Source organism: Panthera pardus, unplaced genomic scaffold (genome assembly GCF_024362965.1).
Source record: "Panthera pardus isolate Hobbes unplaced genomic scaffold, ASM2436296v1 HiC_scaffold_10, whole genome shotgun sequence".
NCBI lineage: Eukaryota > Metazoa > Chordata > Mammalia > Carnivora > Felidae > Panthera > Panthera pardus.
The window spans coordinates 47525359-47552984 of NW_026526655.1; the positions used below are offsets into that span (position 1 = coordinate 47525359).

General features: G+C 39.0%; 1 protein-coding gene and 1 pseudogene across 1 annotated transcript in view; one reads left to right on the forward strand and one right to left on the reverse strand.

Annotated features, from left to right (window-relative positions):
- The window catches only part of FAM171B (family with sequence similarity 171 member B), a 68005-nt gene extending 52727 nt beyond the window's left edge, over window positions 1-15278 (reverse strand). The window contains exon 1 of the mRNA XM_019461624.2: window positions 14922-15278. Within this exon, the coding sequence (XP_019317169.1) occupies window positions 14922-15135 (214 nt within the window). The 5' untranslated portion in view covers window positions 15136-15278. The remainder of the gene's footprint in view (window positions 1-14921) is intronic.
- A 9678-nt stretch (window positions 15279-24956) lies between these two features.
- LOC109269638 (tRNA selenocysteine 1-associated protein 1-like) lies at window positions 24957-25729 on the forward strand (annotated as a pseudogene).
- The last annotated feature ends 1897 nt before the right edge of the window (window positions 25730-27626 follow it).

The window sequence follows — 27626 nt, forward strand, 5'->3', positions numbered from 1 at the left end:
TTCCTGGAGTTAGAACTTAGTGCAGGAAATAACATATTGAGCTAGCTATGGGGCTTTTTAGTTAACAGAAATCCAACCAGAATTTGCTGAGGTAAGAATGAGAATTTATCAACTCATTCAAGGAAAGGCTGTATGAGCAAAACATGAGGATAACAATTATCTGACTGGATCTTGGGAATGACTAAAACCAGTAACCCCATCTCTCTCTGTATACTGGCTTCTTCCTTCCCATTCACAGGCTACTGGCTCTGTCCACATAGTAGCAAGCAAGGCTGATGATAACTCTCAGGTTTTATAGGTTACCATTTCCAACCACCAAACATGGATGGATGGGGGCAGCAAAGGAAAGGGTAACTAAGGGTCCAGACATTCTGCATATGACCGCATAGAAGTTACACGTAAAACAGCTGACCTAGATTGGTGGAAAATGACCAAAGAACAAAATAAATTCGAAGCCTAGCAGAACATCTCATTTTGGAGAGCCACATAACTGACTAAAATGCTCCCTTTATACAAAGCACAGTCCTACCACAACATGGTATACGTGTAATATAAATAAAATGTTATTTGCATAAATATAGAAGCCAAAGTGAAACCTTAAGAATTTGTCACATACAATCTATAAGGTTTCTTTATTCATTTGTTACTTGAATCTCCACCTTTTCCTCATTATTTTTTATACAGCTCGCTAAAAAGTTCTTAATAATTATTTTACCATTTCAAAAGAATTATTACTTACCCACAGAAAGTTACCTAGCTGTTAAGAGAGGCATGCTAAAGCTTTCAGGGATGAAAAGTCAGGATGCACAGGACTAAGTCTCAACTGGTTCTGCAACATTGAGTGTTTGGGTGTGTGTGTGTGTAGAAAGATAGATCGTAATAGAGATAAAACAAATACAACAAAATTTTGACAACTGCTGCATCCTGGTGAAGGATATGTGGATAGTCATTGTATTATTTTTTTCAATTTTTCAGTATATTTCAAAACATTCATTATAAAAAGTTGGAGGGAAGCAGAAGGCTGACAGAAGACTTCAAATTTTAATGACAATATAATGAAAGCTTAAGAAAAGAAAGCAATGTTGCAGGAAGACGCATGCAGTAAGGGCATATGGTCTGACTTAGAGGGAGGAAAAATAGGGAGACCTAACAGATTATTGTAACAGACCAAACAAATGGAGTGTGGGCTCGGACAGAGAACGTGGCTGTAAAAATAAAACAGAAGGAATGGACACTGAAGACATGGTGATAGATACTTAACAGAACTCATTGAGTGACCGACCGGTAATGGTAAGAGAGGGAGAAGGCAGAATCAATGATGATTCCAGGTTCTGCAGGTCAGATAGTTAGAGAAAGGATTGAATAAATATAATGGGCAGAGGGCAGATCTACTGGGTTAAGACAATGTCTTCCATTAAACAGATTTATATACTGCCTCTTCCATGTAAATACAGTTCACATTTTGAATGGTGGGGTATGAGGTAGTCTCTTCCTTAGTCTCTGAAAGCCGTGAAAGACAACACAACACACAAGTACCCTGAGAAACAAACACACTGGGGCTAGAGCCCAAGGGAGAACAGCCACAGGCAGCCCATATGCTTTCCCTGGTAAGCCACCTGCTTCAGGGTCTCAATTCCCCTAGCTTGGAAGACTTACAAGACTTCAGGAGTTTAAAGAAATTTAAAAACTGCATTATAGAATGTTTTAAGTGGTAAGAGCAAACTTCAATTATATCCACAAAAAATATATCAATGTATATAGCTGAAAGTAAGTGTGATGCCCTTTCTCTTGCTTTGGTAATTTGCAGCTAAATGGCCTCTTGCTAGGAGTACGTCTCTAGATTAAGTTTCATGGAGAAAAACTTCATGAATACATAATATCCCTATCTATTAGGTTTCATAAACTTTCTGATTTAGCAAAAAACCAGGTAACTGCTTTGTACAATTACCTTTCTTAAAAGTCTCAATTCAGATGGTCAACCACAATCATTAACAAAATATATTTTAAATCACTCACTTTTTTCTGGTGGGGTGTGGATATGAAATTTAGGGTCACTGAAGGGGAAAGAAGAGAAGCCAAGTTGTTTTCATGACAGATTTGGGTTATGGCCACCGGGCTGGTACAGATGAAAGAGAAAGAGGTAGGAGACATCAAGAAACAACTGGTCTGTGTTGTGTTCATGTTGAGGACTAACATATGAAGAAAACAGCACAGGAGAGCCTGGGTAGCTCAGTCGGTTAAGCGTCTGACTTTGGCTCAGGTCATAATCTCGTGATCTGTGGGTTCGAGCCCCCCATGTTGGGCTTTCCACTCTCAGCAAGGAGCCTACTTCAGATCCTCTGTCTCCCTCTCTCTGCCCCTTTCCCCACTCACTCTCTCACTCTCAAAAATAAACAAGCATTAAAAAAATGTAAAAAGAAAACAGCACAGTTTGGTCATGACACCCCAACTGTTTTAATGGCAAAATATTTCACTATAAACGCAAAAGGTACTGATTGCTAGGTCACAGCAGATCTACACTGAAAGAAATGGGCTTATGTTTGAATTCCTTTAAGAGAAGAGTATGCATCATCAATCTGGTGTCTTCAAGAAATGTGGGCACTGTGGAAGAAGCTACGTTATTTTTTTTCTTTTCTAAAAGCCTCAAAACAATGAGCCATAAAAGTAAGAAATAAAAAAAATTCTAGAGAATACCAAAGATAAAAGGGAATAGAATTATTGTATTGTTATATTATTACATATTATATTGTTCTATTATTATGTTGTTATCAAAGAAGTGGAAAAAAATCTAAATCAAAAATAAGAAAACAATTTCCTTCTTTTGTTTTTTACATCACTTTGAAACTCACCTTACGTGTGCTGTCTTCCAGGAAACAGGCCCAATTATTTCCCCCCAACCTGTGTGTCTCCACAGTATCCTATACACTCCGGCACCATAGCTCTTACCACACTCTATTATCATTTATGGTCTCTTTATCTATGTCCCCACTGGGTGTACTCTGTACTCAGTCATGATGAAGTGCCTGGCAAATAGTAGAAATTCAGCGAGTTTTGTTTAAAAAAAATAAGTAAAAAAAAGATGAATGAAATCAGTCACTGTAGGAATCTTATATGTTATCTCTGGCCCCATATATAAATGAGCATATGTTATATTGAATTCAAGTAAATACATCCCTCTTCCCATGTATTTCTTTCAAACCAAGCATACTCTTGACCCCAAACATATATACTTTGGCCACTTCATTCTGAAAGTCCTACAGCCTTTTCTCTATATTATATCCTTTTTCTATATACACTCTCTAGAAAAGCCAACTCAAGCATGGGTATGAAAGAAGGTATTCAATAAGCTATTTCTCTATTTGGAGTCATTCACTTATTCAATAAATATTTATACAGGATACAACCCCAACCAAAATAATTATTGCACCTGGCCTCATCTGGCCTCTAATCTAGAGAAGACAAATATGGAAATATGGACTGGGTGCCTAGATACAAATCAATTACATACCTTGAGCAAGTAGGAGGTGCTTATGAGAGCACATAACAGAGAAAACTAGCTCAGTTTGGAAAGCCAAAGAAAACCTGTTTAAAAGAAGTAGCATTTAAGCTAATATCTGAAGTTTGAATGCAATAACCCAGGTGAATTGTGTGTGTGTGTGTGTGTGTGTGTGTGTGTGTGTGTGTATCAAAGACCATGAGGTACAAAACCTATCACACTCAAGGCACAGAGAACTGAAGCATAGTAATAAAGAGAAAACGAAGCAGAGACTGGAATCATACATCCTGCAAAGACTTGTAGGTGGGGTTAAGACCTTTGACTTGGTTCTAAAGGTCATGGGAAGCTTGATCAGATCTCTACTTAAAAATAAAATAACCAAGGGTGCCTGGGTGGCTCAGTCAGTTAAGCGTCCTACTCTTGATTTTGGCTCAGGTCATGATCTCAGGGTTCATGGGATCGAGCCCAGCTTCAGGCTCTGTGCTGAGCTTGGAGCCTGCCTAAGATTCTCTCTCGCTCACTCTCTACCCCTCCCTTGTTCGCAAGCACTTTCTCCCTCTCCCTCTCTCTCTCTCTCAATAAGTAAGTAAATAAATAAATAAATAAATAAATAAATAAATAACTACTATTGTGGGGGAGGAGATGATATCCATGGTTGCTCCAGGAAATATGGATTTTCAAGCACTGAGAACAGACTGAAGGTGGCCATTACTATGCTAACCTGAACCAGAGTATAAGAATACCCTCAGCCAGAGCAGGGGCAGTGAAGATGGAGAAACTTAACAGATGAGGAATACTTGGGAGATCGACTCGGGATTTGGTGACTGACTAGAGGAAGGGGAAGGTGGAGAAAATGGCAAGCTTTCCTTCCCTTCATCTTTCCTTCGTAGGCTAGTGAGACACTTCACTGGTTCTTAGTAACAATAAGGAATGGAAGGAAGTTTGAAGAAGGTGGTCAAAAGGTAAAAACTCCCAGTGATAAGACACATAAATTCTGAGGATTATATTTCATTGGTTTTGAAAATTTTTAAAAATATTTTATTCATTTTTGAAAGGGGGGGAGGGGTGGAGAGACAGGGAGACACAGAATATAGAGCAGTCTCCAAGCCCTAAGCTGTCAGCGCAGAGCCTGAACCCACACACAAACCGTGAGATCACGACCAACTGACTGAGCCACCCAGGCACCCCTGAGGATTATAGTTAAAAAGAACAAAAGAATAAAGGAGATTTTTCTATTCTGGAAGTTGTGGTGAAAAATCAAGAGTCTGGTTTTAGACATGCTTAAACTGAAATACCTATGATATATCCACATAAAGATGTCAAAATAATTGGTGGATATATTCAGGAGCGAGCTCTAGGGAGTCTTAGCATATAGATGGTATTTAAAGCATCTTAAGTGGATGAGATCACCTCATGAGAGGCAAGAGTGGGAAGAGAGTCAGAGAATGTTAAATTAAACGAAAAAATAAACTATTTTTCAATTTTTATGTTTTAGAATATAAAGATATTTTAGCTACCTATATATTACAGTATCAAACATTTGATGGTTGGAATATTAATACTTAAGCATAACTTTTTAAAAAATAACATAATTATTGCATAGCAAACTATTCAAATCTACAGACTTGAGATTGTATTATTTATAAGAAATACTGAAAGGCACCTGGGTGGCTCAGTCGGTTAAGCATCCGACTTTGGCTCAGGTCATGATCTCGCAGTTCGTGAATTTGAGCCCTGGGTCGGGCTCTGTGCTGACAGCCCAGAGCCTGGAGCCTGCTTCAGATTCTGTGTCTCCCTCTCTTCTCTGTCCCTCCCCTGCTCATGCTCTGTCTCTGTCTCTCAAAAATAACAAATAAAAACATTTTTAAAAAATTAAGAAATACTGAGAAGGAAGAAAGGGGAGTACATTGGGCCAGCAGATTTTCATCTGCCTTTGTTAGATCTCTATCTTTAAGCTGCTGGATCCATGATGGGCCCCATGTACAGTCCCTGCATAGAGTTCCGGACTGTGAACCAGTCCTTATGTACATGAAGCACAATGATCACAGTAAGACTTGGATTTGTCAGGGGCGCCTATTCCTTTTCTACCTCCATGTCTGTGCCCCATGCTGTTTTCTGAAGCTACAACATTCCAAGTCACAACACATGCTATTATTTATCTTTGGAACATCAGAATGTGTTGAAATACAAATTTCTCCATTTGGATTTTCAAATGAAAGAATTCTGCAATACAAAGTTATTCCTCAAAACAAAGACAATTCTTCACTCTGCCATTCATCTTCATAGCATCTAACTCTTCCAATGTAATCAGTTATTAATGAAACTGGGAAAGGCATGAATCAAAAAAGTGAGTAGAAAAATATGGGTTTCAGTGAGTTTAGAAACAATATTAATTTTCAAAGCCCAGAACAGCACTGGTAATGAAAACAGCAAGTTTAATTGCTAGCAGATTTAAATCACTGTAAGCTGAAATTACTATTTTGACCCCAAAACTGTTTAAAGACCAAATATTAATGCATGTTTCAGTGGGTGAGGAAAGGCTTAGGTTTTTATAAATGCCTTCTTGGGGAATTAATAACAACCAGTGTACATCCTCATCTGCTAAAACTGATTGAGGTATATAATCAGACCTGGAGGGATTAGATGACTCACAAAATCATCAGAGCCCTTGTTAACTGAATCTCAGTGACCCTACCCTTCAGTGGAAGAGCCAAGAGCCAAGACGCAGAGAGTTTCTGTGTTGACTGCCAAAGAATTCTGAACAGAGGGTATTTTCAGGTATAAGGTATCCTACCAGTTCATTATATAATGAAAACTGGATATAAAACAATTCGAAGTCATGTGATTTACCAAAAGATATATGTTGCATATTGGTAGTCATTCTACAAATGGAATGGCAGCCATTCCTCAAATGGAATTGAAAACCCAGAGAATGAAAGAATTGACCAAGGCACATGCATCCTAAGCAACCAGTTCTTTAAGGGTTAAAGCCTTTTGTCAGGATTAGTTATGCTGCGGTCACACTTACTAATTTTACCCATCACGTGTGCACAATAACAGAGAAACTCCACATGTTAAGAACATACAAAACTGTTATTTGAGTATGAATGTTGCCTTTGTTCTTTTCTTGAGTCCACTTACAAAGGCCTAATTAACCATAGCAGGTTTTCTTAACATTTCTGGGGTCAAGGATTCCTTTGAAAATCTTACAGATACTCCGAATACAAGATAATTGCAAACTACATAACTAGTTTCAGGGTGTTCATAAACACCCCACACCCTTCCACTGGCTGCCTAGAACCTCTATCTTAAAAGGTAAAAAGGACAGTGAGTCCCTTATACATACAGGAAGGAAAAAACATTCACAACTTGTAAGTGCTTTTCACTCCCATGAAATTGCTTACTTGACCCCCTCTCCTACTCGTCACAGTGAGCTCTATTACTTCTGACTTCTTTTCTCTTCAGCCTCAGCCTCCAGGCTTCACTTCCTACATTTTTACATCCCACACCTACCAAGCTTTATTAATTCACAAGACTTCTTCCCTACTTGAAATACTATGATTCAGAAGCAATTTTAAAATACACATCCTTTTGATTCTTCTCATTCACAAACTTGAGTCAATTGATAGAGAAAGTTTAGATTATAACAAGGATCACTCGACTTAGTCATATTTACTATGAAAGAAATCATCAAATCATTAACTATCAGTTTTTATCAGACTTTGTAACTGCCAGGTGGTACCACAACATCTAAGATGTGGAAGTCTTCTAGCTTATGTCATATACTTTTCAAACATTGCCAGGGCAAAGCACTTAGGGCAAGGTCATTTCTACCATTCTAGTTCTAAGAGCATGGGATTTCAAGAAGACTTATTATAATCTACAAAGTGAAAAATTTTTAATTTTTAATTATTACATATTTTCATAGATATTAGACACTGCTCCATTATAAACAGCACTGGAAGATCAGATTAGTTGTTTCATACATTACTATCAAATATTTTTCTTGTTTGTGATCATGAATGAGAGTTAAACTCTGATTTAGGAAGTATTAAGACAAAGCTTTTCTGCTAAAAGTCCAGAGTCTAATAGATATATATCATACACTGTACTTTGGAAGGTACTTGTTTTATGAAGAGAAGTTATCTGTCTTTAAATGTAAATACTTGGAATACACTAATTCATTTAATATAAATAAGTAGGTGGACTTTTTTTTAACTTCAGGTATATAAATTGAATTGAATATCATCCGGGTTTCATGACACACTCTCATCACTGATCCATGCCTAGTTCCTTTTACTTAGTGAAATATTTTTTAAAAATACAACTATACCCATTACTCTTGGAGGCATTTTTCCCCCTTACATAAAAAGCACAGCCTCCCTGTATTTTATTTTTACAATAAATTCACTTTACAATTCTTTTAATTGTAAAGTGTTATTGTAATCATTTTAAATTCTTGTGGTACCTTTGGTAATCTTGTCTCAGTCACCCAGACATTTACAAACAAACTCTACTCATACAAACATGCAGCATGTTTAAAGTTCTGAAGAAACATAATCCATTTAACTATATAGAGTCATATTTTGACAACTTAATTTCTACCCTTTCCAAAAACATGAGAGCAAGCATGAGCGGAATGGGTGACAAAATCCAGTAAGTCACAAACCCCGAGACACTTCTATTCAATTCCTGGTTATAGTTAACCTGGTAGGAAAAACAAATCATCCATCTATCCATCCTGTTTCTATTTCTGTTGTAATAAAAGAGAGGAATAGGTAGGTGGGAATAAAACTATGGATGGTGGCTTTATTTTAGTTTAGAAAAGCCAATCGATATAGGATTATACAATATCCCTAGAGGACTTACCCCAGAGATAACCCAGGGCCCTCAACGCATGAGCTCTGTCTGGTTTGAGCTGGACATTCTACCAGCTTCCAACTAACTGGTCACCTAAAACCCAACTAGCATTTAGGTCCATAGATATGAATGGGTATTGGCTTGGCTATAGAAGTGTTTTACATTTCAACAGAGCTAACAAGTGAATTAAAACTACATACTTTTTAAGTAATTCTCTACTGACAGAAACAAAACTGGACTAAGTACAATAACTGATAATGCGAATGAATGTTTAATTTTTCAATTATTCTCTAACTTGTTATGATATAGAAACTTACTTCAGAAAGAAAGCACACTAAATGGAAATTGAAATCTCAGTCATATATAAACGAAATTCATTTTAAATCTTAATTTCTGTGCAAGACATAGAGCCCTAACATGGAGATCTTAACAGGCATCATCAACTGAAGCTTTCGAGAAGCATTAATACAGTATCAAGGCATGATACAGTCTGGGTTCACTAGACCAAAGAAGCAGATTCGACATGTTAGTAATGGTGGCAAATGATTACCACTTCCTTGACACACTCTACCCTACATGAAATGAAATCACACATTTCAGGGGCGCCTGGGTGGCTCAGTCGGTTGGGCGTCCGACTTCGGCTCAGGTCCTGATCTCACGGTCCACGAGTTCGAGCCCCGCGTCGGGCTCTGTGCTGACAGCTCAGAGCCTGGAGCCTGTTTCAGATTCTGTGTCTCCCTCTCTCTCTGACCCTCCCCTGTTCATGCTCTGTCTCTCTCTGTCTCACAAATAAATAAACGTTAAAAAAAAAATTAAAAAAAAAAAAAGAAATCACACATTTCAGGCCCAAGTAAAGTGGCCTTTATACTCACAGACATCATCGGCAAGTACTTTAAGAATACTGTCTGGTCCCGATGACACAAACAGTCATAAGAGAATTTAAAACGCAAAGAATCTTGTATGTTTTAGACATATGGATTATGTGTACACAAAGGCCAATTAAAGAGACCTCTCCAAACAATCTTCAGAGCAAACAGAAGCTATTTCTTAAGCTTATGATGTATTGCATTACAACACATAGTTTTCAAAGTTTTAGAATTTTCCAGGTAACTACTATAAAGTATACTTTTTAACAATAGCATATGGAACATATTGTATCCATTTCCAAGCTAAGGCAATTTGGACAAAAAGAAATTAAGGCACATTACACTAAGCCAAGTGAATGAATGACAATACTGTAGCTAACCTAGTCAGACAGAACATTGAAAGAGAATCCAGTTCACTATTTATACACTTGGCTGTGGAGGTGTGGCGGGAAGAGAGTTTCGTTTCAGAAAAATATTTGGTAGTTTTTGTTCAGTCACATTAAAAACATTAGAAAACCACCACTAAAACAAACTGGACTCAAATTCAACACAATGGCCTGTGTTTTTCAAGCAGTAATCAACACCAAGATATAGCCTTGGTTACTAAACCCTTTGGTTTACTAAAATCCTGGAAAGAAATCATAATTACCCCATCTGGGAACATGGCCTTTAAGGCATGAGTACTTTAGATAGAACAGTCAATTTCTAATCCCATTTCTCCTACTGATTTTTAAATTCATTGGAAGAGAAAAAAGTAAATAAATGCTTTCACGGATAGATTTCCATCAGGTTGCTTAAGTCAATAAGTTTTAAATCAAGTTATTGAATTTAATAGAAAGTATATAGTAATAGTCTATATCAAAGTTCATCATTTTTAAGTTGATTGTTATTAAGTGTGAGAGTGCCTGGGTGGCTCAGTCGGTTAAGCATCTGACTTCAGGTCAGGTCATGATCTCGCGATTTGTGGGTTTGAGCCCTGCATCGGGCTCTGTGCTGACAGCTCAGAGCCTGGAGCCTGCTTTGGATTCTGTGTTTCCCCCTCTCTCTGACCCTCCCCTGCTTGCTTGCTCTCTCTCTCTCTCTCTCCCTCAAAAATAAACAAACATTAAAAAAAGGTTAAGTGTGGTGGGTTCCAGCTATACAGAAGTGTGCTGGGTTTCAGCAATTCCACTCTGAGGCATTTACATAAGTGATATGAAGACATACCCATACAAAGATTTGTCCAAGAATGTAGCAGCTTCATTTACAATGGCTAAAACTGGAAATAACCCAAATAGCCATCAATAGAAAGAAGCAATAAACCAAAATGGAGTAATTCATACAATGGAATAAGGCCCAGCAGTAAAAAGAAATAAGCTATTGAACATTCAACAATATGGATGAAACTGATGGAAATTAGACTGAGCTAAAGAAGCCAGATACAAAAGAGTGCCTGCTATATGACTCTGTTTTATGAAGCTCTAGAAAATGCAGAATTGATCTATAAAAATAATTAGAACAGTAGTTGTCTTGGGGTGCCTGGGTGGTGCAGTTAGTTAAGCGTCTGACTCTTGGTTTTGGCTCAGGTCATGATCTCCTGATTCATGGATTTGAGCCCCTCTAGGGCTCTGCACTGAGGGTGTGGAATCTGCTTGGAATTCTCTCCCTCTCCCTCTCTCTCTCCCACTCTCCCCACTCGTATTCTCTAAATAAATAAGCAAACAAACAAAAAAAGAACAGTAATTGTCTGGATAAGGGGCAGGGATTGCCTGGGAGGTGGGTAGGAGGGAACTTTCTATGGTGATGTCAAGGTTCTATATCTTCACAGGGGTGATGATGGTTACATGGGCCTATCCATATACCAAAAATACAAAATAGTACAGTTAAGGTATGTACATTTCAATGTATGTACATCCCCCCCCCAAAAAAAAATCCCACATAGTGGAAATGGGTGGAGGTGTGGGTGAAACAATAACAGCAGAATTCAATCACTGTTAAAGCTAGGAGACAGGTATGGGCTTTTTTTTAATGCTTGTCTGTTTACTTTCTATATATTTAACACTTTCCAAAATAAAAAAAAATGCTAGAAATACATATCAGTGAAATGTACAATCAAAATTTTATACCATGAAAATATATCTCTCAAGAAGCTTTTTCTGTATGCAGAAGACATTTATAAAAATTCACAGAGGTGCCCTGTGTCTGTGCTTCACGTGGAGAATTTGAAATGGAGCTCATTATTTTCTCCAGCTCACCTCGTCCCCACCCCCAGCATGTCTCCCATCTAATGGACCATCAGAGTGAATATGATATGGTTTCTCAGCTACCACCAGCCCCCAAATTAATTCTCCACTGGTCTCTCAAATATTTATTTCTAACAAATACTGGTGCAGATGGAGAAATTCGAGCTGCTGCATACACTGGAGAAAACAATGGATGTGACAGACCTCGACCTCAGTCTTTATTCTCACTACTCTCTGAAGATGGTGTTTCAGAAGTCAATGAGAAAATGAAAATTCAGGTTTTTTACATCCTGATTATTTCAATCTCATATTCAACTTCTTTAACCTTACTTCCTAATTTCTCAGCAACACAAAGAGACATAAATTTTCAGAATAACAAAATCCAGAGAATACTAATCAAGGACAATGCTTAATTTCTCTATTATGGACTGACAAGGCTCAGTCATATACCAGTCACTATGCCTTATTAGATTTCCAAATGTTGCCTGTAACAAGTTCTATAGTCCCAAGAATCAGAAGCACCAGAGGCAAAGAATAAACTCAAGCTCAATCACAGCTATATAAAGGTATATAAATACCCTCCTAGGTCATAAGAGGATTATAAGTGCACTTGGGTAAAGAATCTTGAGTCCTCTTATTATGTCTTGTCAAGCATTAGTATCAAACAGTTCTCTATGGTCAGAATAAGATAAACACTGAAATTAGCTAAAGATCTAAATTTCATAACCTCTACTTACAAATATTTCTACCTAACATTCCTTTATTTTTACATATCCCCTGCTAAATTCCAGTGAAGAATTTCACAAGGAAATTAAATAGCAAAACACTCAAAAGATCCTTGATGCCAGCATTTTTGTTTATTCATTCATTCATTCATTCATTCATTTAACAAATTTATCTATGCCTGTGGGCAACAGATGCTCTTCCAGGTACTAGAAACGTGTATAATAATTTAATAGCAAACAAAACAAGGTTGATGCCCTCACAGAACTTATGTTCTAGTAAGAGGAGGCAAGCTTATAAGAAGGGTTGAGGGTAATAAGTGCACGGAGAAGGATCAATACAACAGGGCATGCAGATTACTACTTAATATAGCTGGTTAGGAAAGGCTTCTTTGTTACAGCGATGTGCAGCAAACCTGAGGAATGTGAAGTTCCAGAATTCCGGGCAGAGAAAATGGCAAGTGCAAAGGCCCTATCCCAGAGTGGCACTTGGAAAATGAAGAAACAGAGAGCCGGTGTGGCTACAGTGGAGTGAGTTAGGGTCAGAGATGTGAGAGATAGGAGGGGGAGGGGCACCGAGAGGATCTAAGCCTTCCTGGGCCATTTTCAGGGTCTGGGCATCTAGTGTGAAAGAGATGGGAAGCCACTGGAGCACTGTGAGCAGAAAACAGTCCTATTTAATGTTTTTAAAAAGATCAGGAGTTGTGAGAGGAGAACAGGCAGTAGCGGAACAAAGGTTGAAACAGGAAGACCAGTTCGATCCAGAGATCACAACGCGCTCAGAGGAATATTTTAACTCATTTGTTTTTTGGTTGTATTTCGTTATACTCAATATTCCAGTAACTAAAACTGCAATCAACTGGACTGCTCTCTTGTTTGCCACTGGATTTGAGGAGTTAGTTTTTGAGGGAAAAGCAAAAGTTAAAAGAGACTACTTTTCAGGCTCTCATTTGACCTACTAGTGATTCCTTTATTTCAATGGACCTAACAATAGGTAAGTAAGACAAAAACTGCTGGTTTGCAAAATAACCTTTTTCAAAAATATTTTCAAAAATATCAGGAAACAGATTTTAATTTGCAGCTACACACAAAAGTTCTCATATTATTGCAGTTTTTCATAACCTTTATCACAACATATATCATAGTAGTCAAAACCCCCTTTAACTAATTAATATTCCTGAAATAAATATATAATTTCAATAAATATATTGAAATAAAAATACGTGTCAAACCACGGAGTCCATCAACGCTTTCTCAGAATTGTTTGGTGGTTAGTTTGTGAAATGACCCTCATAATGAAGACAAGCTCTCAACTGTGCTTCTACGTCTAATTTCTGTAAGTTTAGCAAACAGCATGTTTAACAGCCTCGCCCAAACCCTGTTGGTGGCACTTTCAGTTATAAAAAGCTAGGTAGGAAAACCATCATACAATGCATACCCTTCAGGACTTCTAGCCATGCTTGAGTGTTATTAATTGGTTTAAGAGGGTGTGAGAAACACAAGCTTTCCTGCACACTTCGGTGATTTCATCCTATGTTCCCAGCACTCTGATAAATTAAATCATCCTGTCTGTCATGAATCGCAGCTGGCATGCCTGAGTATTGCTCTTTGATGATGAGCAAGCAGTACAAAATAAGATGCTGATTCCACTCTTCAAAATCTCATTTTCAGCATTTCATAGGTTACCAAGCAGGATTTTAAAAACAAAAACAAATGTCAAAATACGGTTCACTTTGGTTTTGTGGGAACCTAGGCCCACTTGCCAAAAATATCGATAGCTTTTTTCCTTTCTAAATAGCAGGCAGCATCTACAGCAGGGAAGAGCACTGGGGTGGGGGGTGGGGAGAGGCTATTAAAATGGATAATCCAGCTTTCTGTTTACCCATCGAGCTTTAATGGGGGGAAACCAGCCAGGAACTGAGGGATTGTTAGAGCCACACAAACTAGAGTGCATTTCCTCACCCTCATGAATAGTGTCAAGAATCTGCCTCCTTAAGTTCCACTAACAAGTAAGGAGATTCCCCTCTCTGGAGGCAGGCTTTGCTGTAATCACATCACTACTGACTTATCGTATCGTTCCACCTCCCCTTTACCCTTTTCCTTCAACTACAAACTCCTATTCCATTTTGTTTTATTTCATCCTAGTATATTGAAGGCATTCTTGCAAACTGACTTAAACCATTCCTGGGCTAAGAAGAGACAGAAATAATAAAATAAATCAAGATTTCTTTCTCCAGATCTAAATTTAAATAAACCAGGCGGGGCGAGATGATGAAAAGCCGTGTGGGTGTCTATTGCAAGATTTTCCCGTCTCTAGGAAAGAAAAGAATAAAGAACAGAATGCTAAATGGATTTGGGAACGGAGTGTGTGTGTGTGTGTGTGTGTGTGTGTGTGTGTGCGCGCGCGCGCGCGCGTGCAGTCATTCTCAGGGCAAAAGGAAGAATTCAGGAAGAAGGAAGAGAAAAGAAAAAAATCAATCGAGGCAGTCATTCACCCCTACCCCCTCCCGACCCCTCCCCACCCTACTGCAGTGCTCTGCGCTTCCCAGAAAGCTCAGCACCCCAAAGGGCAGTTTCCCGAAACCGGAGCACAGCTCGAGTCCTGGACAGACAGTCTGGGGAGATCGGGGAGGTGGGGATGGGTAGGGACAAGCGATTGGAAGTGAGCCGGCCACGGGAGAAGCGAGGAGGCCAGCGACGCCAGCTGAGATCCCCCGCGGCGATGGAAAGGCAGGGCCGGGCTACCGGGACCTACCTGGAACAGTGAGGGTGGAGGATGCCCCCGGCACCTCTGGCCTCTCCTCCTCAGCCTCCTCCCGCTGCCTTTGCTGCTGCTGCTGCTGGATGAGGCTGAGGTCGGATCGGCCGAGCTCGGCTCGAGCGGCCGCGGGGACCAGCCGCGCCTTCAGCAGCACCGCGGCCAGGCCGAGCAGCAGGGTACAAGAGACGCGCCGGCTGAGCCTCGCCATGGCCGAGAGCCAGAGGGCAGCGGCGGCATATTGCGGGGCTCCCGGCGGCGACGGACGCCAGGGCTGCGGGCTCCGGCGGCGCCCGCTCGCTCGCTCCCGCTCGCGCGGTCTGCCTCGCACGCCCTCGCCGGGAGGAGGAGGCCTGGGAGGCGGAGGGGACGGGGGTGGAGGAGGAGGGGAAGTTAGCATCCTCGCGCACGTGATGCGCAGGGCGGGGCGAGCCGGGAGCCGGCGGCCGCGGCTCAGCTGTCACCGGCGGCGGAGCAGCTCGGAGGGCCGGGGCCGCGCGCAGCGCTGGGGCTCGGGGCCGGGCGGCGGCCTCCGAGGGGAAAGGAGCGAGAAGAGCCTTTTGGGGGCTGGTCGGCCTTCAGATCCTCCAGCCTTACGGAAACACCGGGAATTTTGCAGAAATGGGAATAAAATTGCCCCCACCTGGACCCAAAGTAGAGGAAAAGGTGGTGTATTGATTACTCTCCTAAAACACTTAACGCAGCACCCACCCATCAATTAGCCAGGATCTGTGGCCATTCGGGCTTTGCCGCATCACAGCCATCATTGGTTATCCAACACTTAAACTACAGTTCTACCAATTTTAACTGAACTTCCTCTTTCTGCTCAAGTGGGAATTTCTTTCTTTATTACAAAATATTCCTGATTACATTTTGTGTGATTGTAGCCTACACTTCTCGCTTACTAAAAAAACATTTATTAAATAAATGCACACTAGGTGCTTACTATGTGTCAGCATTCACTCAGGTGCTTGAAATAAGCAAGATACAGTCTTCCTTGCATTCTAAGGTTCGCTACCTGTTAGGGCAGGGGAAAATACAAGCAAATTATAATCCAAGGTGGTGGTTACCACTGGAGACGGACGTGCAGAAGGTTGCGCTGAGTTTGGAAGAAATTAACTATGTGGTATATGGAAGTCGGCTATGAAACACCAGAGGACCTGGGGTTTTAAGAAGAATAAGAGTTCCATACGTAGATGGGTACAACCAGGAAGTCTTAAAAACAACGGGGCAGAGGCGCCTGGGTGGCTCAGTCTGTTAAGTGTTGGGCTTCGGGTCAGGTCTTGATCTCATGGCTTGTGAGTCTGAGACCCCACCTGGCTCTGTGCTGACAGCTCAGAACCTGGAGCCTGCTTCGGATTCTGTGTCTCCCTCACTCTCTGCCTCTCCCCCGTTCATGCTCTGTCTCTGTCTCTCAAAAATAAATAAACGTTAAAAAAATTTTTTTTAATGGAGCACCATCTACGTGTGTGACGCCCAGAGATGTGTAATAGTACCATGTGTTTGGAAATTTGAGCAATGATTGTGACAGAGTCGCAGTGTTTTAGATTGAAAAGGAGAGTGAAGATCAGGTCATTAAAAAAATAATAGCAGACACCTCTATAATATTTACTGTGTCCATGCACTGTTTAAGCACTTCATATGTGCTAACTCCTGTAATAACCCTCCAGATGTACATAAGGACATTGACATACACTGCAAGTGATTAGGAAGTAGTGAAAGAAATTAATCAGGGAAGGGACTTGACACCAGTCTATCTAGCAGGGTCACTTTGGTATCAGTATGAAAGTAGGATTACTGAAGGATAGATTGAAGGAGAAGAGGCCAGTTCAGAGGTGGTTCCAAAAGCCGGTGAGGAGATGCAGAAGTCTTGTGACACTGGAAGGGAGAGGAAAGGCATGGGAGATTCAGTTCTTAGGGCTAGAATCAACAGAGATAGTTGATTGGGTGGGGAAGGGAGATATGTTCAGTATGACACCCAGATTGTCAGACTGAGGATCTTGAGTGGCTGCTTATGTCATCATCAAGATTGACTGGTAATATAGGCTACAGAATAGATGATAGGCTGTGTGTTCAGCTGTGGTCTCTTTGCATTTGGAGATCTCCTAATATAATACAAATGTTATTTGATCGTGACATCATATCATTTTCCATCATAGTTGATTCAGCTGTTTTGGTTGATTGGATGTCCCTTTCCACCCTCACCATTTTTATGTGTCTTCCTCCTAATGTTTCCAACTTCCTGGAAAAAAAAAAAAAAACAAACTCCTTGGTAGTGGAAAATTATTCTTTGTCCAAGGGCATGAAAATAATACCTGTTTAACCACAAAGATAATAATAATAATAATAATAATAATAATAATAGGTATGTTATATATATTATCTCACTGTATCTTTAGAGCAATCCTATGAATTAGTTTTCATTATCCTGTTTATCAAATGGAAACACTGAAGATCAGAGAGGCTACTTACCGTCTTGCTCAAGGCTGTACTAATAATATGTGACTTTGTCTTTCTGCACTTTTTGAAGCTACATGAGCTGTTTAGTGATTTCTAGACAAAAATAAACTATGTGAGCTATGTAAGTTTTGGAAAACAGATGTCAAAGTGAGGTCCCTCACATTAAACACTATTGTTCCACCCCTGCTTTGCCCTGCCTGTGTGAGCAGGAGCTACTGGTGGGGGGCAGGGTGGGGGGTGGAATGCAGGGAGCCTTTATCAGCCTCATCAAGCTGTTTTTGTTGCATTTTCTTCCAAGTTACCTCTGCTCCTGGAGAGAGGAAAGGAGAAAATGGAAACGGCTCCAAAAACCTGACTGGCAGATCAGAAGGGAAGGAAGACTGCCAGGATTTCTGTCATCTGCCTTATGGTGGCCAGATCTTCTTTAATATGTTAAAAGCTGACCTTCCAGAGGCAAAGCCACTGATTTCATGGCCCCAGTAGAGGGTGGACATCAAATCCTTCAATACTGTGGAGTGTTTAAAGAAAAGCTTTGCCTATCAAGATGGTTCTTAGAGGACTTTTTAAATGTTCCAATACTCATATAGTTTATGCCTAATTTCTGCGCAATATACAAAAACCATATTATCTCATGCGATCAGGGCTAGTATTTAGTGAATCAAAAAAAGTTGGTGAAGAGACAAATCAATAGATCTTAAATATGTTTTAAACTGTTTGTTTTATCTTAAAATAAGTAAATGTACATTTATTTACCACTCTTTTGATATAGAGCCAAGATATTTTTTAAGTATCTAACCACAACCTAGGGTTTGAAGTCATAAACCACAATTATAATGAACCTCTATGATTTGCAGTTTGAGTTTAAGTGGAAGGAGCTCTTAAAGACTCCTGACAAGCAAGCTGAGTGCCAATTCGTTCTATTTAATTTTTTCCCAATTTTTTACAATTTTTTCACCTACTTCGTGTTAAACTTTGTTTTCATAGAAAAATACACTTTGCTCAAATTTATATTTCATCCATTCCTTAAAATACATAGCAAAAATAAGTTTCAGAAGAGACATAACTGAACTTTTGGCACACATGCAGAAAGCAAAACCAAGCAGACTTTCCGGAAGGTGAATCCTGCTAACTCCATGTGGGTTACTTGTCAGTCAGTGTGTTTTACAGAGGAATGGAAGCTGCCAACTGATGTAGGAAGTTATTTTCAAGTTCATAATCTAGGATACTGTTCATGCTTGATACAATGTAACTATTAGTGTTAGAAATTCTTCATTTTTATTTAAAAAAAATACTGCCAGAGCCATCAAAAAGCAAATTATACTACCATACATATATTATATAACTTTTCACTGCCTAAGATCTACTGGTACCTCCCAATTGCTCTTAGCATAAAGTCCATAATCCCTAATAGACTTACAAAGCCATTTACAATCTATCCTCTGACTACCTAGGCTCATCTCTGAATATTTGCTACATAAACACACTTTGCTAGGCACACGTGCATACACACACAGACACACACACACGCACACACACACACAGAGCGTGTACAGAGAGAGACAGATAGCACCAGCGAAGAGACAAAGCATTTCTTTTACTCCCTGAAATTAGACTTATTTGAGTTGCCCCTAGACCTTCACATGTTGATTTCTTCTGCCTGGAACTCTAGTCCTTCACATCTTTAATTGGTAAGCTCCCATAGGGCCCAAAAGGTTAGTTTAGATATTCCTTCCTCCAGAATACATTTCCTAACACCCTTAGCTTTGATTAGGTGCCCCTCATATGAGCTTTCACATCACCTCATATTTCCCCTTAGAATTCTATTATTTAAAATGGATTGCTCCTAAGAATAGGGTTAGATTCCTGTGAGTCTCTGGTTCACATTTTTATCAACTGATCAATGCATAACTTGTTTTATGTGTGTCTTTGTTTAAAGACACCTTATTTATTACATTTTGTTAGTTCATTAACATTGAGCTCACAGCCAATAATACTATAACTCATGCCTGAAAGAAGTTTTTCTAACACATGTACTTTCTCTGTAAGAAACATCACAGCCTTCTTGGGCTTAGGAACACTAGACAGCACTTCAGCACTGTAATTAAGGGCCATTTTAAACAACAGAATAAATAATGGAAAGTACAAAACTGAAAAAAAAAATTGGCACTGAGTAGACCACCAAAAGGACACTTATTATGAGAGCAGAAGGAAGAAGGAAGAGCATCACCTTGCTTGACTTCAGCTGGGAATGTGAATGCCGTGTAACTCAAATTTTTCACTGATCTGCACATTTCCGTGAATAACCATGAAAGTACTGATTTGGGGGTGACAAATACATTTCAGCAAACAGGCAAATTCAGAAATATGGAATCATGAATGAGGAGGAACTACTCCTGTGTGTGTAATCTATATAATACATTTCTTTTGGTGTAAGTAAGAAAGATTGGATAAAAGAAATTATAGGGAAGTCAAATGATTCTGAAAAAAAGATGAACACTATCAAGAGTTAAGAAAGAATCTGCCCCTGCAGTCCCAGAATCCAGGCATGCCCTAATGCAAGGCTAGCCCCCTATATACCAGGCCAACACCTTCAGACTCAGCGTCCAGTCTAGCTCCTATGGCCCCAAATTCCAGGCCTGCTCCACTGCCTGAATGGCCCCTATGGCCCCAGTCTCTAGGCCCACCACAGCACTAGACCAGCACCCATGCACCCAGGCTCAAGTGGACTCTGTGTCCAGGACTTCCTCCTCGATTCAGGCACCACGCTTGCCTCCATCAACATCCATCAACATCCAGAAATCAGTTGTGATACACCACAGTAACAAAATGAAGGATAAAAGTTTAATAGTTTAAAAGTTCTCAATAGTTTCAGAAAAAGCATTTGACAAAACTTAACACCCTTTCATGATAAAAAACATTCTCAACAAATCAGGTTGAAGAAATGTACCTCAACATGAAGGCAGATATGACAAGACCACAGCTAACATCATGCTCAATAGTGAAAACTGAGGAGAACCGGGGTGGCTCAGTCAGTGGAGCATCCGACTTCGGCTCAGGTCATGACCTCACAGTTTGTGGGTTTCAAGCTCTGCTTTAGGCTCTGTGCTGACAGCTCGGAGCCTGGAGCCTGCTTCAGATTCTGTGTCTCTATCTCTCTCTGCCCCTCCCCAGCTCGTGCTCTCGCGCTCTCTCTCTCTCTCTCAAAAATAAATAAACTTAAAAAAATCTTTTTTAAAAAGAGGGAAAACTGAAAGCTTTTCCTCCAAGATCAGGAAAAAACAAAGATTCCCACTGTTACCACTTTTAATAAATATAGTACTAGAAGTTCTAGCCAAAGCAAATAGAGAAGAAAAAGAAATAAAAAGCATCGAAGCCATAGAGTAAGAAGTAAAATTGCAGATGACGTGATCTTATATATAGAAAATCCTTAAGACTCCATCAAACCTATTAGGACTATTAACAAATTTAGTAAGGTTGTAGGATACTAAATTAACATACAAAAATCAGTTGCATTTCTATACACTAATAATGCACGATTCAAAAAAAAAATTAAGAAAACAATTCCCTTTACAATAGCATCAAAAACAAAAGCAAACAAAAAAACCTTAGGAATAAATTTAACCAAGGAGGTGAAAGACCTGTACACTGAAAACTGTAAAACACTGATAAATTAAGACACAGAATTAATGAATAGAAATCCCTTGTTCATGAATTGAAAAAATAATATTGTTAAAATGTCCAACTCCCTATAGCCATCTATAATTCAATGCAATACCTATCAAAATTCTAGTGGCATTTTTCACAGAAATAGAAAAAATAAGACAACATAAATAAAAGGCATCCAAATTGGCAAGGAGGAGGTCAAACTTTCACTGTTAGCAGATGACATGCTACTCTATGTGGAAAACCCAAAAGACTCCATCAAAAAATTGTAGAATTGATCCATGATTTCAGTGAAATAGCAGGATATAAATCAATGTACAGAAATCGGTCACATTTCTATACACCAATAATGAAGCAGCAGAAAGAGAAATCAAGGAATCGATCCCATTTACAATTGCACCAAAAACCATGAAATACCTCGGAATAAACCTAAACAAAGAGGTGAAAAATCTATATGCTGAAAACCATAGGAACCTTATGACAAAAATTGAAAACGACACAAAAAAAATGGAAAAAACAATCCATGTTCATGGATTGAAAGAACAAATATTGTTAAAATGTTGATACCACCCAAAGCAATCTACATATCCAATGCAACTCCTATCAAAATAACACCAGTATTCTTCACAGAGCTAGAACAAACAATCCTAAAATCTGTATGGAACCAGAAAAGACCCTGAATAGCCAAAGCAATCCTGAAAAGGAAAACCAAAGCTGGAGGCATCACAATTCAAACTTCAAGCTTTATTAAAAGTTATAATCATCAAGACAATATGGTACTGGCACAAAAACAGAAACATAGGTCAATGGAACAGAATAATGAACCCAGAAATGAACCCACATGTATATGGTCAACCTGATCTTTGACAAAGAAGGAAAGAATATCCAATGGAAAAAAGACAGACTCTTTAGCAAATGGTGTTGGGAAAACTGGACAGTGACATGCAGAAGAATGAATCTGGACCCTTTCTTATTCCATACATAAAAATAAACCCAAAATGGATGAAAGACCTAAATATAAGACAAGAAACCATCAACATCCTAGAGGAGAACACAGGCAACAACCTCTTTGACCTTGGCCACAACAACTTCTTACTTGACATGTCTCCGGAGGCAAGGGAAACAAAAGCAAAAATGAACTATTGGGACCTCATCAAGATAAAAAGCTTCTGCTCAGCACCATCATTAGGAGCAGAAAAGAGTGAGACTACATCATTCGTAAAAGCTTCTGCACAACAAAGGAAACAACCAACAGAGACAACCTATGGAATGGGAGCAAATATTTACAAACCATACATCTTATAAGGAATTTAAGCAACTCAATCGCAAGAAAACAAATAAACCAATTTTAAAATCGGCAAGTAGAATAGAGAGCCCAGGAATAAACCCATGCAAAAACTATTTATGACAAAGAGGCAAGAATATACAATGGGGAAATGACAGTCTCTTCAATAAACGGTGCTGGGAGAACTGAACAGCCACATGCAAAAGGAATGAAACAACTACTATTTTACACCAAATACAAAAAATAACTCAAAATGGATTAAAGGCCTGAGGAGCAGCTGGCTGGCTCAGTAGGCGAAGCATACAACTCCTGACCTCGGGGCTGTGAGTTCAAGCCCCACATTGGGTGTAGAGATTCCTTAAAAATAAAATCTAAAATTAAAAAAAAATGGATTAAAAACATGAGTGGAAGATTTAAGCTATAAACTTTTAGAAGAAAACATAAGCAATAAACTCCTTGACATCCACCTGGACAGTGAGTTTTTATTTTTATTTATTTTTCTCTAGAATTTTTTACTTTTGTACATTTGCCTGATTATTAATTTCCCATAATAGACTCTTAAAGACAGTGAGTTCTTAGATCAGACTCTAAAAGCAAAGGCGACAAAAGCAAAAACAAAGAAGTGCAACTACATCAAATTAAAGAGCATCAGCAAAACAAAGGAAACCATCAGCAAAATGAAAAGGCAAGCCAGGGCATCTGGGTGGCTCAGTCAGTTAAGTGTCCGACTTCAGCTCAGGTCACGATGTCACTGTTTGGTTTGTGGGTTCCAGCCCCGCATGGGGCTCTAGGTTGACAGCTCAGAACCTGGAGCTTGGAGCCTGCTTCAGATTCTCTGTCTCCCTCTCTGTCTCTCTCTCTGCCCCTCCCCTGCTTGTGCTCTGTCTCCTTCTCTCAAAAATAAATAAACATTAAAAAAAATTTTTTTCAAAAAAAATGAAAAGCCAATCCATGGAATGGGAGAACATATTTGTAAATAATATATCTGACAAGAGGTTAATATCCAAAATATATAAAGAACTCACACAACTGGACAATCTGATTAAAAACTGGGCAAAGGACTTTGGTGGGCATCTGATTGGTTCAGTCAGTTAACCATTCGACTTTTCGTTTTGACTAAGGTCATGACCTCATAATTCATGAGCTTGAGCCCCAAGTCTGGCTCCGTGCTGAGAGCATGGAACCTATTTGGGATTCTCTCTCCCCCTCTCTCTCTGCCCCTCTCTCTCTCTGCCCCTCTCTGTTCATGCTCCCTTTCTCTCTCTCTCTAAATAGCTAAGCTTATTTTTTAAATAAACTTTTTTAAAAAATTGGGCAGAGGATCTGAAATAGACATTTTTCCAAAGAAGACATGCCACATGAAAAGACACATGAAAAGATGCTCAACATCACTCATCATCAGGGAAATGCAAATCAAAACCACAATGAGATACCACCTCACTCACACCTGTTACAATGACCAGAATCCAAAAACAAGAAATAACAAATGTCGATGAAGATGTGGAGAAAAGGGAACCCTTGAGTCCTGTGGTGGGAATGTAACTCTCCAGCAAGGAAAACAGTATGGAGGTTCTTCAAATAATAAAAAATATAAATTCCATACAATTTAACAATTCTTCTTCTGGATATTTATCCAAAGAAAATGAATAAACTAATTTAAAAAGGTATCTGTACTCCCATGTTCTTTGAAGCGATTTTTTAAATAGCTAAGATATAAAAACAACATAAGTGTCCTTCAGTGGATGAATGGACAAAGAAAATGTGTTACACAGACACACACACACACACACACACACACACACACACACACACACACATATACACACAATGGAATACTATTTAGCCGCAAAAAAGAATGAAATCTTGCCATTAGTGACAACACGGATGGAATTGAGGACACTATGCTAAATGAAATAAGTCACACAGAGAAAAAAAATACCTATGATCTCATTTATATGTGAAATTAAACAACAACAATAACAACAAACCAAGCTCAGATACAGAGAATGGATCGGTGGTTTGCCAGAGGCAGGGAGTGGAGGGTGGTAGAAATAGGCAAAGGGTGTCAAAAGTTATAAACCTCCAGTTATAAAATAAATAAGATACAATGTGCAGCATGGTAACTAATATGAAATGCTGTATTGTATATTTAAAAGTTGCTGAAGAGACCTTAAAAGTCCTTAAAATATATATATTTATGTAAGTAAAATATATATATTTATGTAAGTAAAATATATCATATTTATGTAAATTATATATATATATATATATATATATAGTAACTGTGTATGGTGACAGAAGTTAACTAGACTTAGTGTGATGATCATTTTGCAATATATACAAATATCCAATCATTATATTTTACACCTGAAACTAATATAATGTTAAATGTTAATTACACCATAATTAAAAAAATATATTTTTGAATGTTTATTTATTTTTGAGAGAGAGAGAGAGAGAGAAGGGCAGAGAGGGAGACACAGAATCTGAAGCAGGCTCCAGGCTCTGAAGTGTCAGCACAGATGACTTCTTTGTAGAAATTGACACACTGATTCTAAAATTCATATGAAATTGCATGGGACCGCATATAGCCAAAACAATCTTGAAAAATAAGAACAAAGTAGATGGCCCTCACTGGTATCCCAGCTGGTTACTTCTCTGTAGAAAGCACAGATTTGGCCACAGCTAAGAAGGGTTTGCATAAACTTAATGGGATACTTCTCCAGGAGCCACACTTGCAAAACGTTTTAAACTAAACTATGCCACTTATGGGAAATAACCAGATAATAGCCCTGAGTACTCCCTTTTTTGAGGGGGGAGGGCTGACTCCAGATGTTGATTTTGGCAAGTTGTATATATATGGTTGACTGTCAACATCTGCCCCTCCTGTTGAGGAGGCAAGGTGGTTTTGGACCAGGCAGGCAGGTGTGACTAAGGGTTTTGGTTTTATGGAATTCACAGATGAACTGGAACAGAAGCAAACCCTGATAGAATGCCAGGGAGCAGTGAGACTGGGGTCTAAACCAGTGCTTTTGAGCATGGCAATGGCTAAAGTGAGCCATATGAAGCCAGTGGAATATAATCAGATGTGTCTTCATAGCTACAGCCAGTGTTACTAGCAGTACCAGAATTACCATGCCTAGTGGAGCTATGACCAGAGAACACAGGCAGCAACAGCTATAGTTACTCCCAATATGGCTACACCCAGAGCACCACACAGACCTATGAAGAAGTTGGAGATAGTGCACTGAATGATCCCTCGCCATAGCTGGATGTGACTAAGGCCAACAAGGAGTTCATGGAGCAGAGGAAGGAGCTGTATGATGCACTAATGAACTGTCACTGGCAACCTCTGTACATGGTGTCTTCAGAGACCACCCCCCCCCCCCACGCATGACACAGCCAAGACAAAGGAATAGCAAGAATGAACTATGTGAGGGAGAAGACAGAATATTTTGCTTATTTTTTTTTTTCTTCCAAGGTTTTATTTAAGTTCAAGTTAGTTAACATATAGTGTAGTACTGGTTTCAGGAGCAGAATTTAGTGATTCATCACTTATATATAACACCCAGTACTCATCCCAACAAGTGCCCTTCTTAATGCCCATCACCCATTTTAGCCCCCATCCACCTCCTCTCCAGCAACCCTCAGTTTGTTCTCTGTAGTTATGAGTCTCTCATGGCTTGCCTTCCTCTCTGTTTTTATCTTATTTTAATTTTCCTTCCCTTCCCCTATGTTCATGTCTTGTGTTTCTTAAATTCCACATAGGAGTGAAATCATATGGTATTTGTCTTTCTCTGACTTATTTCATTTAGCATAATGCACTCTAGTTCCATCCACATCACTGTAAAAGGCAAGATTTCATTGTTTTTGATGGCTGAGTTATATATATATATATATATATATATATATATATATATATATATATATATATGAACATTTGGGCTCTTTCCATAATTTGGCTGTTGTTAATAGTGTGGCTATATACGTTAGGGTGTATATGCCCCTTCAAATCAGTATTTTTGTATCCTTTAGATAAATGCCTACTAGTACAATTGCTGGATCATAGGGTAGTTCTAGTTTCAACTTTCTGAGGAACCTCCATATTGTTTTTCCAGAGTGGCTGTACCAGTTTGCATTTCTATCAACATTGTAAGAGTGTTCCCCTTTCTTCTCATCCTCACCAACATCTGTTGTTTCCTGACTTGTTAATTTTAGTCATTCTGATGGGTGTGAAATGGTATCTCATTGTGGTTTTGATTTGTATTTCCCTGATATTGAGTGAAGTTGAGCATTTTTTCATATGTCTGTTGGCCTTTTGTATGTTTGCTTTGGAGAAATGTCTGTTTATGTCTTCTGTCCATTTCTTCTTAACTGGATTATTTTTTTGGTGTTGAGTTTGAGAAGTTCTTTATAAATTCTGGATACTAACCCCTTATCTGATATGTCATTTACAAATATCTTCTCCTGTTCCCTAAGGTGTTTTTTAGTTTTGTTGGTTGTTTCCTTTGCTGTGCAGAAGCTTTTTATTTTGATGAAGTCCCAATAGTTCATGTTTGCTTGTGTTTACTAGACGTGTCTAGTAAGAAGTTGCTACAGCCAAGGTCGAATAAGTTGTTTCTGTGTTCTCCTCTAGGAATTTTGATGGTTTCCTGTCTCACATTTCAGTGTTTCCTCCATTTTAAGTTTATTTTTGTGTATGTTGTAAAAAAGTGGTTCAGTTTCATTTCTCTGCATGTCGCCATCCAGTTTTCCCAACACCATTTATTGAAGAGACTTTTTTCCATTGGATATTCTTTCCTGCTTTGTCAAAGATTAGTTGTAGATGTGGATTCATTTCTGGGTTTTCCATTCTGTTCCATTATTCTATGTGACTGTTTTTGTGTCAGTACCAAACTGTCTCAATGACTATAGACTTTTAAAATAGTTTGAAGTCTGGAAGACTACAGGTTTGCTGTTCTTTTTCAAGGTTGCTTTGGCTATTCAGGGTCTTTTCTGGTTCCATACAAATTTTAGAATTGTTTGTCCTAGCTCTGTGAAGAATGCTGGTGATATTTTGATAGGGATTGCATTAAATGTGTAGGTTGCTTTGGGTGGTATAGACATTTTAACAATATTTGTTCTTCCAATCCATGAGCATAGAATGTCTTTCCTTTTCTTTGTGTCATCTTCAATTTCCTTCATAAGTGTTCTACAGTTTTCAGAATACAGATCTTTTACTTCTTTGGTTAGGTTTATTCCTAGGTATCTTATGGTTTTTGGTGCAATTATAAATGGGATTAATTCCTTGATTC